This window comes from Pyxicephalus adspersus, chromosome 1 (assembly GCF_032062135.1).
Source record: "Pyxicephalus adspersus chromosome 1, UCB_Pads_2.0, whole genome shotgun sequence".
Lineage (NCBI taxonomy): Eukaryota > Metazoa > Chordata > Amphibia > Anura > Pyxicephalidae > Pyxicephalus > Pyxicephalus adspersus.
In genome coordinates, this window is record NC_092858.1 from 101,084,303 (window position 1) to 101,095,528 (window position 11,226).

Genomic DNA, 11,226 nt, shown 5'->3' on the forward strand with positions numbered 1-11,226 from the left:
AAAAAAAGGCTGCTTTCTGAGCTACCCAGGGACATATTTCCAAAAGGATAGTAGGAAAGTTTCTTATAAGAAATGTAAAGGGAACCCAAACCTAACAGGACCCACAGATCAGCCTTGTAATAATTCACAAGGTACATTCCAAGTGTCAAGATACAGCTAACACATTAGACCTTACTGCTAATGTGCAGAAAGCTTTTCTCAGCTAAGAAAACTGTGCCATAAGCTGACAAACACATTACATGAGATAATTAGCAAATACGCCTACACACTTGGAATGAAAAATATAAAGAGATATATTGAACATATGTAACTCTATCACTGACACTCTATTTCTGATGTTTTCTACAATGCTTTTGGAGGTCTGCTTGTCTCCTTCCCACATTAGGCCATTTAGGCAACCTGCCAAAAACACATGGCAAAAAATGAATAAAGCTCAGCCAGGCTCATTTATTAAGACAGTTCAGGGATAAGTATTGTTAAAGTGCATGGCTCTTCTAACAATGAACATGATCTCATTTATCTTGCATTATCTCATACTACAAAAAGATTCATTTTATGTTGTGGAGATCTGTGATTGAAAGTATTTGAGTAGTTTAGTAAAAAGACATTAGGCAAGGTTGACCTCACCTAATCCATGAAAATGCTGTGTGTTGTTGGCCCACAACAGGAAATCAGTACCGAAGTGCGTTTCGGAGATACCAACAGGTGTTTTTCTGTACTTGCAGGGTTTTTAAATGTACAAAACACAGCATATTGTGCATATGTTAAAAAGATGTACTGCATTTGTATTTTTTTATTTCCCTTTGACATGTTCTTGAAAAGGAGAAGGTAAAGCTAGCTTTATAATATACTCACAACATAAAAAGGTAAAAATAAACTGCATCTAGTAAAAACACTTCCATGTGGTATATGTAGAAGCATTTGTAAAATGTTTGCAAGGTTATTATCATCACTTTAACAGTTTCAGCAATAGAATATGTGTATGTTTGCTTGACTTCAATAGAAGACATAAAAAACAGGAATAAATAAAGAAAACAATATGTCTATATATATAGCAGTAACTGAAGTGGCATTAAAGCTATTTAAATAGACTATGGAACAGATAAAATGCAAATAGATGGAACTTGTTAAATGTTTTCAAGGATTGTCTGAAGGTTAATCCTTATTATTCCTTGTTGCAAAAGTACTATATATAAATGGTGGTAGAAATATTAACGTTTACTGTTCTTTAAAGCAGACAGTCCCATGTTGGTAGGTAATTTATCACTGTGGAGATATGGAAGGCTGCTGATTATCATCACGATGAAACCTTCCTCTAGAAATTCCACCTGAAATCAAAGGACCCAACAAAAATGAAATTGTTACTTCCTTTTTATGGTAAAGAAATTATTTTTTTTGTGCTAGCATTTTAAGTAAACACAAGCTATAGTCTGCTGGCCACAGTAATCCACTCATGTTTTATTTGTAAAACTGGAGCAGAGAAGCGCACCAGAACCTTTACTACCTTTAACCCCCCCTAGCAATAATCCAGAGTGTGACTGGGGGTAGATTTTCCATGCAAAAAGCGGTAATCCCCAGTCACACTCGGGGTCGTTTAAAAAATAAAACAGATTTTAAGATTTTTCTGTTTTTTTATTTTAAGTTTAATATTAAATTTATTAAATTAAATGTAACGCTTTTTGCATGGAAATACGGACAGAATTAGAACGCTAGGGGGGTTAATTACTACCTTTTCCTTTGCTTCTGTTCCACCACACCTGTAACATTTACCAGGGCACTGGGTGTTGATAACCACAACAGAGGAGGCCTACCTTGTGCTGAACTTTCCATATTTTGGGAGCATCTCACTCTCCTGTAGGACTTCACTCCATCCATGCTGCAATATGAAGAGACTGATATCAGTTTAAGGGATTCAACCACCCACTGGCTTTCAATATCTATCTGGATATCTATATATTATATTATCTATTCTGAAAGGAGTTGCCACCCATCAGCTATGCTATTAGGAAAAGATCACACATAAGCTACAAGCTTTTTCTGTTAGAGACTGCACAGGTGGACTGAAATTCTTGCCAATGAACATTCCTCAAATACAAGTTGTGAGGAAGTCAAATCAACAATATGAATTCAAAAATGTTATCTGTATACACTTAAATACAAATGACCACCCTTAGATGGAACTGTGTCCTCTTGTACAGTGTGTAACAAACTGTAATAATGTCTCAAATGGCAATACTATGCTATGCATTTACATGAGGACACAGCACAGTCTAGTTTTGAGTATAAACCAAGATTATTTCTTTCCAGGTAAAAAAAAAAATGAGGTTTATACTTGAGTATATATGTATTGGTTTTATTTCGATTTAGCATTTTAAGTGAACTTGGCACAGTTTATACCAATCAAGAAAATACATACAAAATTAGCATGCTTTTAGAAAGCAAATGCCAAATGGTACCAACACATACCTTTGGTAGTTAGCAAATCATTTTTTGTGGTCTTTGTCAATAATGTTGGGTCAATATGGAGCATGCCAAAGCTATGACCTAAAGTTCTAGTTAGGAACGGTGTGAGATGGGGCCTATGTTCAAGGACTCCCTGAACACACTAAAATATTAAATATTAAAAACAATATTAATATTAAATAAAAAAGTTATAATTTGGCACTTTTGAGGTTATGGATTTAAGCTAATTTGGTATTAACATGATAGTTTTAGGTTCAATGTATTCTGTTAAAAGAGAAACCTTATGAATGTCATTCTCACCTAAACTGCCCAGGACTATGACTGTTTTCAGCAATATACCGAGTTGGTTCAGATGCCCGTCGCTGTAGTCCTGCATCAGAAACTCCCTCCCAATCCTCTCTGGTTGGAGAATAAGAGGAAGTACTGAGTGGTCTCTCCAAACTGCCAGTAAAGGGGGAAGACAATTCATGACCTTCTAAAGAGAATGAGAAATATACTTGTTAGATGTGGCATCAACTGGGAGAACTGTACATACTTTACTTAATCAATATTGCATTCACTGATTTTGCCAGATGCTACAAATTCGGATTTTAGGATAAAAAACTAAACTGCTAAGCAATACATGTGGACATTGCCACAAAATCAAGCTTGATGGTTCTCTTTAAGAATAATAAATAAATAATTGGTAAAATAAATGCTTTGCCACCTTACAAAAACAACTGGTCTAAGTGACTATAAATACGGTACATATTACCAGGAACTGGTTTTCACATTAAAGAGAGAATAATCAATTCATGTAAATGGAGTAAATTTTTTCCACTTTTTGAAGTGGCAAACAGCTGAGAAGTGGCAAATAGTGTTTGAAAATACCACCACTGAATTCTATTGCAGCCGATCGCATCCTAGCTGGCTATCTATAAAGTATGGATCAGAGTGTTCAGAAAAGGAACATGTAATGTTTAGATGGTGATATATTCACTTATGATTTTAATGTATAATTCTATTTGCCAAACAGCCTGTTCATCCCATTATGCTATATATATCTATCCATCTATATATATATATATATATATATAAATATATATATACAATGCCAGTTAAAATATATATATACAATGCCATGCTAAAATTATTATATCAGAACAAAGAGCAGTCTTTTAAATATATGTCTTCTTTTCATACAATATAGTTATACTTTGTTTGAAATAATGCCCCACCATGACATACATGCTGGGTGGTATAGGAAAAGCAATTCTAACTAACAAAAGTTAGGTTCATGCAAGTTCGTTCAAATGCAAAAAAACAAAGAAGTCTCCCTATAGACCAAGCTCAGCACATGGCATAATAATATACATCATAATAGCAGCTTTTTGAAAGTGATTTATATTGATAATATGCAAATGTTCCACATTTTGCACTGTTTGCTGCAACCTGGGTTTGTTTTCATCTGATTGCCTTTACTGCAGATTGGTCTGGAACCCCTGCCTTCTTTAAACTTGCAGACTGGTCAGCTGAACCCTATTTTCTGTGGCATAGAGTACACCTATCTATCTCAATAACAATGGCAGCTTTATCCTGATGTTTTTGTAAACCTGAGACATTGCAGGTAACTACAGAACCTATTTAGGTTCATGCACCTTTAAAGAACAATTTAAACTGTTGCAAGAAACTACTGTACATTTGTATTAAAATTCATTACATCCTTAAAATTTATTCTAGTGGTGCCTGGAGTTCAGCCTAAATAAGGCAATAGCAAGGTTTATTTAAACTGATGCTTTCAGAAAATTGCTTTATTTGTCAGCCCATTAGCTGGTCACTGGTAAAAAAAAAAAATGAAAAAAGATGAGAACTGCTTACTGCGACTGTGTATTTTAGCGGGTAGAGGGGGTGGATTTTCCACACTCTGAGATCTCTGAGTTGGTGGAGCTCTTGCAGGCATAACAAAAGTCTCATAAGTCCTGTTACTGATGTCCAGTCCCAGTGAGCTCTGCCTGGAATAAGGCCTGACCGAAGGTGGTAACAAGGGATTCTGGGGCAATGATAATGGGCTCAGCTGAAAAAGGAACGAAAGAAGTCACAGTAATTGATGTAAACAGATTCCCACAGAAGGCATTAATACAACACCAATTTCTAGATGTTTACATTGGATAGAAAAGCACAGCTGGTATTTTTCTAATGAGAGATCTTTCTTTTTCATCAAATGTTTGTCTGTGTTCGGTCTGCCCACATATAATTATATCATACCTCCTTTCCCCTTATTTTCCTTAAAGTGTTTTTTATTTTTCATGGTCAGATATATATATATATATATATATATATATATATATATATATATATATATAGGGATGATAGAAGTGAAGGTAAGTGAAATTTGTTCCTTTATAAGTCTGTTGCCTTTACGTTGAGCATATTTTTGCCGTCAAGTTTTTCATGTTTTCTGACAATGTTATATGAAGTATGTTGGTTGTCATTCCCTTTTTAAATGCAAATTTTTAGCTCGTGTAGGTCAAATGACATATATAGGGGTATCAACTAATATATTATTATTATTATTATTAAACAGGATTTATATAGCGCCAACATATTACGCAGCGCTGTAAACTTGCATATTTTCTTGTAAGCTAAATATGCTGGTGTAAATGTACCAAAATACTGGTGGTGTATAGCAAAAATGTCCCTCTTAAAAATCACACTATAAATAGTTTCTAGCAGAACTGCTGGCTTCCACTCACCTTCTCTGCATCCTCTTCATCACTATTGCTTATTTCTTCTTCTTGATGAAACCAGTCAAAATCTAGTTCAGCACTAAAATTCCCTTCAGCAGCCCTTTCCAGCTTTGACCGAAGAAGAGAACATGTTATAAAATTGCATTCCATTAAGGTAATAAAAAATATAAAAGTGAACTCCATTTAGACTGATATTTCAGTTCTGCATCATTGCCGAATAGGTGAATGGCCTACTCGTGTCTTATATCTGTTGGGGGTTTTTGGTCCTGCCAAAATGATTAAAGAGGGTTGTTGAGCTTTCCCAACAGATCCACAATGTACTTCCTACAAATCATTTTGGAAATACAATTTTAGGGTGAACAGATGAGGGGATAGGGGACTCGCCACCAAGATTCTTGAGGGATTGAAGACATTTGTAGTTGATTCAACTCCCAACTATTTGCCCATAACTGAAATATCTGGAGTTGGCCCTTAATCCCCCGTTTTAAACTACATACCAGTTCTTCACATTCAGCATGCTTAAAGTTTTGAGCTACCATCAAAGGAGTTAATCCTGCATGGTTCACTGTTAAAAGAAAGAAGACATCAGCTTAACCTCTGTTGGTTAAATTGTATACCACTACAAAGAAAGAAACAGCAATGCGGATACTCGATAATGTAAAAGCAAGACCTTTGAGGGATCTTCACTTGGCTAATTAGTTTGGAAATCTATTATCAGATCAAACAATAGTCAAACCCGCAATGACAGCCACAATCACAGAGATGAGTTTTGAAACCATTTATACTAGTTCCCAACTGAACAGACTCATTTCATGGTTTTATCTTGAAAATCTGTCACTCTGCCCATTCAAGTCAAAGAATAAAGAAGTACAGACTGTTGATTGTAAAGAAGAACATTGATAGTTGATGAATGTTAAAAGAACTAACAGAATGTTTTGAAGGCCCCTGCCTGTCATAAGATGTTATAATACCATATTTAAAAAAAACTCTACTTTTACTACATATTATTTAAAATGTACATATATCAGTTTGACATGACTTTATAATACTATTAAAATGTTCTCTTCCATTTTACCGTGCAGATGTTGAAATCTTCCAAAATAAACTGCTCTCTTTTAGTGAGGCAGTCTGGATGTGTTCAGTGTGTACAATAAAGGTCTATGAAATGCTACAAAAATTGTATTTCCTATTTGTGTGATTGGCTTACTGCTCACTATTTCCCAGACATCTACACGGAGGCATCCCTGCGATATGACTGCCATTCTTGGTGAGATAGTGACTAAGGCTGATTCAGCCCAGGGTATATAAATTAAATAATATCTGTGTAATTAAATACACAGATAAAACACATATGGTATAAAGAAATCTGTTGTACCTGACAAAGGATTAGTATGTCTGCATATTTTTTTTCTTAGATTTACAGTTCTAGCAAACAGCACTAGCAAGCTTGGTATGGCAGGATACCTCATATTCTTCTGCTGGATTCAATATCCCTTTAAGGTTTTGTCATTTTCCCAGCCTGTGCCTGGACAGTAAAAGCTGCTCTAATGCTAATTCTTCCTTTCCCAGTCTGAGCTTAACTGAAGCTGTTACAGGGGGCAGTAAGAAGCTGATACCAAATCAAATTCAGATATTTACACTTGATTACTTCATAAAAAAAATACATTTTATGTTGTATTATTAGAGCGATAGGGAGCATAATGGTTTCCGGGGTACAGGGATATAATACCTATTCCACAACTAGAGAATAAAAGTCAGTAGTTTGCCATATCCTTTACTAGTAATACAAAACAAAACAAGAACAGATAAGGAATTGCTGGCAATGATTGATAAAAAGTATATAGAACACTTTATTACAAACAATCATTTTTTCAAGTAAAATTCTGAACATTACACAAAGCACATGATTACCATCATCTTATACAACAAATGTTAGATAGACAAAGAACTGCTATCTGAGCAATGTCAAAAATACCCGATGCGTTTCAGGGATGATATCACTTCTTCAGGGGATAGATAGGAGTCTAATACCAAAAAAGCCATGCTATATTCCAGCAAAAGCCAAAGTGTACAACAATAAATAACAGAACTCAGCAGCAAAAAGCTGCTACATGGACATGGACACAGCATCAAGATTCATGCATGTAAAAGGACCTTTTCATACAATTCGGCACATGGCTATGGATTTAACCCTTCTGGCTGTTGATTGGGATGCAGTTGATTTGAAAGGCCAGAACCTAATGCAGCTGAGGCCAGTATTCAGACCAGATACAATGCTACAAACAGACCTATGGCCTATATCAAAAACCAGCCACAGGGTAATGTGCCCCTCAACTACACACACACCAATTCTATATCAAACTCTGGAAGAAGGTGCGCTACGGCTCAATTCACTTTTCATTTATTTTAGTGAACTTTATTGACTTTCCAGTGAATATACAAATACAAAGCTCTGCAATCAGACGACTGCCTCTCATCTTCATCTCTCCATTCCAGGTGAACTGGAATACCAAAAAGAGGTCATCATTTTTTTTATTTCTCTATAAAATACATTAGATTTTAATGATGGTTTAAATCAACTCTACGTGCTCAGAAGTGGTAAGCAATGTTTCTAGGCATAAGGTGGGAGTTAGAGACATGTGGTTACCAGTATTCACAGATGCCTTTGCTCTCAGGAGAAGTCGTATACAATCTGGTTTGTTATATCTGACCCCATAGTGCAGAGCTGTCTGTCCATCTGTTGTTACTTTTTCCAGAGCTCCCCTGTGAAAGCAGAGTTATCCATCCAGTAAAACAGAGCATCTCAATATGTGCAACAGTATATGTGCTCTAGGCAATTCTCTAATAATTGTACAAACCCATTCTGGATCAGGAAATCCACCAGCGGGAGGCAGTTCCTCTCACACAGAGAAATAGCTAGGTGAAGTGGAGTCTCACAGAGATCCTGCAAGGGAAGAAGGCAAAACATGTGTGAGACGTGTTACAGAGGGAGAGCTGTGTGAATTTATAGCAAAAAGATGATACCTGATTGAGCGGCTTGCTCAGATCTGCCCCATTCGCCATGCAGTGCAGTAGTGCCATCAGATCATGCCTCTGAATAGCATCTTTGAGCCCATAAAGACTGCTGCTCTTATCTCTGTTCACAAACCTGTGCTCCACGTACTTAGCAGTGATGTAATCCTTTCTGGCATTCCTATTGAGACACAATGATCCCTGTATAAATTACACCATCAGTCTGACTTATGAAATGTAAAGGCAGGCTTCAGGGAGTGTCCCACTTCTCCAAACAATCATTTGGCATCAACAGAAGAACAACTATTTATTTAATGTCAAATCATTTTTCAACATACATACCACTTTCTGATAACCCAACATCCAATTCCTGTACGACGATATGATTATTCCTTAACTTTTACAATATGTGAGTGATGTTATTATGACAAAATGCTGGGAGATATCTGCCTAAAGAACAGATTGAAACCACTCTAAATTGCTTTTACTTCCTAATCACTCAGCTGTTCATTGTAAGACACAGCCTTACACAAATCTGATCTGCACTAGCAAACAAATAAGTCCCATATATTAGCCAAAAATTCCATACATGTCTTCTGGGCATATGGCATGCTTTATGTGGAATAATTGCATTAGGAAATAAACAAGTTATTACAATACTCCTATTGAAGCTGAAAACAACACTGAACGTGTTCATAAACACTGCAAATAAGCATGCCTAATGCTGTATAACCCCCCCTGTTCTGGTACATGTCATCTGATACGACTGCAATACAGTTACGTTTTCCCAATCATTTGAGACGGTTTTTTAAGAACTTTAAGTACAGATTTTGTGTGCCGGATTCTAAGTCAATTTTTTCATACATCATAAACACTCAAAAACGAATAACAAGAGGTTTGTCTACCTTTTAGTGTGTAGATGCCGGAAGATTAAGGTTGCATGTACATGGACGTTTTTTAAAGCGCATGTAAACGTTCCTACTGAGTTTTTATGCATTTTTATGCACTTTTATTAGCTTTAAAACGCTGTAATACATCTATACTGCGTTTTCCTGCGCTTTTAATGCATTTACGATTTAAGTGCTTTTAAATGCAGAAAAACGCATTTACCTGTGTTTTGGGGTGTTTTCCAGCTTAACCCCGCGTTTTAATTTTTTAAACGTTGCAAGCAATGTTATAGATAGCGCTCATAAACATGCCTTAAGGAAACATCCTGGTGTAGATTAGCCCATTGGAATGCATGGGAATTTCAAACATGGGCTTTTAAACCCTCAGGTTAAACGCTGGGGAAACCGTCCGTGTAGACCAGAGATCAGCAAACTCCGGCCTTCAGGCCAGATACGGCCTAGCCGGTAGTTTGTTCCGGCCTACCGCACCCTGGCCGTTCCGGCCTTATCCCGCCCGGCAACCCGCGGCAGAGCCAGAACAAACTACTTTATGCGGCTCTTGAGCCTCAGTGTTGTGGCTCTCTTCCCTAATTACTGCGGCTGACGTTAACACTTCTGCCCCCCGGGTAAATAGGGAACATTCCCTCTCCTCCGTATGCATTGCGGAGGAGAGGGGTTTCGCTTAAGGGGCGTTCCTGGTGGGGGCGGAGCCATTAGGGTGGGACTCGAGAGAGAGTATGACCTAGTGTGCTCCTGCCTACCCCTAAAATGGCCTAGTGGCCAAAAAAGTTTGCTGACCTCTGGTGTAGACTAAGCCTAAACCATCTGACAATTTTCTTGTATCTTTTGGAGATAACTTTACAGACAACCTTTACAATTCCACCATTGACATTCCAAGGCTGCATACACATGTTCAATTTTTGTTGCTGAAAACAATCATTAGTGATCATTTCCAGCAACAAAAAAGTGACATTGCCCATTCTGATCTATGGAGAGGTCCGGTCCATGAACGATGTACACACCGTAAATTAATACCATTATTAAATATTTAAAACTTAAAATAAATATATATAAATATATATATATATATATTATTATTATTATTAAACAGGATTTATATAGCGCCAACATATTACGCAACGCTGTACATTAAATAGGGATATATATATGTCTCATCTTGCAATGTTGTCTTACACTTAGCTTACAGTAATTTTAACTCACAATTAACAGCAGATTCACACAGAGACTTACATATCACTGCCAGGTGTGGGCTTTGGATTTGGTGTAGGAAGAACAGCTTCAAAAACCTCATTTAGTTTGGAATTCCCAACTGAAACTGCAAGCTTAAAAACACATAAAAATGTACACGTATGAGATGGAGGATTTTAGATATGGAAATGAATCGGCTTATATTTGAACATGTGATTACCTACCAATAATTCAGACGTGCTCAGCAAATCCAGAGTTAAAGATTGGACTCGTGAGTAGCGTACCCCTAGGTCACGATGAATTCCAGAGCACTCAATGCAGATGAGAACTCCTAGGTTTGTAGAGACCCAGGAAGGATCTGTCATAAGAAGAAAACAGACACAAACAAATTAAGCAAATAAGCATAGGAATAAACATTTTACGTATAAGAAGGGAGATGAAATTCATGAGCAATATCGGGACAAAACAAAGATGTCAACTGGTTAAGGAGACCAAATGGATTAAGAAAAGCCTAAATTAATATAGCTCACCAGGGGCTCCGCAGTCACAGCACACTTGGTTCCCAGGTAAGGATCTGATCTCATTAATGATCTGCTTTGTTAGCTGCTGGGAGCTGTCACTAGAGCTTCCATATCCACCAAAGGCTGCATTCAGTGATTCATCTTTACTGTTCTGCAGTACAGATATCCACCTTTACAAGAAAGATGAATTTGAAAAAAAATGAATGATTGTACAGAATGGAATTTAAAAAATGAAAGCAAAAGAACAAAAAGTGCAAGAAAAATAATTTCTTAATCCTTACACGAATGCCTCCGATTCATCCTCTGCTTGAAAGTGATAAGTTCTGTTATCTAAAAAGGCAAACACAAGTGTTTAATGTTTATTTATAGTCCTAGCTTTTTCTACCAAATTTAGCCAAACCCTATTTA

At 36.6% G+C, this 11,226-nt stretch overlaps 1 protein-coding gene across 1 annotated transcript in view; it reads right to left on the reverse strand.

The window, feature by feature from the left end:
- Nucleotides 1-427: 427 nt before the first annotated feature.
- Nucleotides 428-11,226, reverse strand: part of LOC140337343 (arf-GAP with SH3 domain, ANK repeat and PH domain-containing protein 3-like) — a 29,069-nt gene continuing 18,270 nt past the window's right edge. Inside the window, 13 exon segments of the mRNA XM_072421067.1 lie at nt 428-1,328; nt 1,812-1,876; nt 2,764-2,938; nt 4,321-4,516; nt 5,196-5,297; nt 5,687-5,754; nt 7,837-7,952; nt 8,048-8,133; nt 8,214-8,382; nt 10,340-10,431; nt 10,522-10,655; nt 10,828-10,988; nt 11,100-11,148. Coding sequence (XP_072277168.1) covers nt 1,264-1,328; nt 1,812-1,876; nt 2,764-2,938; nt 4,321-4,516; nt 5,196-5,297; nt 5,687-5,754; nt 7,837-7,952; nt 8,048-8,133; nt 8,214-8,382; nt 10,340-10,431; nt 10,522-10,655; nt 10,828-10,988; nt 11,100-11,148 — 1,478 coding nt within the window. The 3' untranslated portion in view covers nt 428-1,263.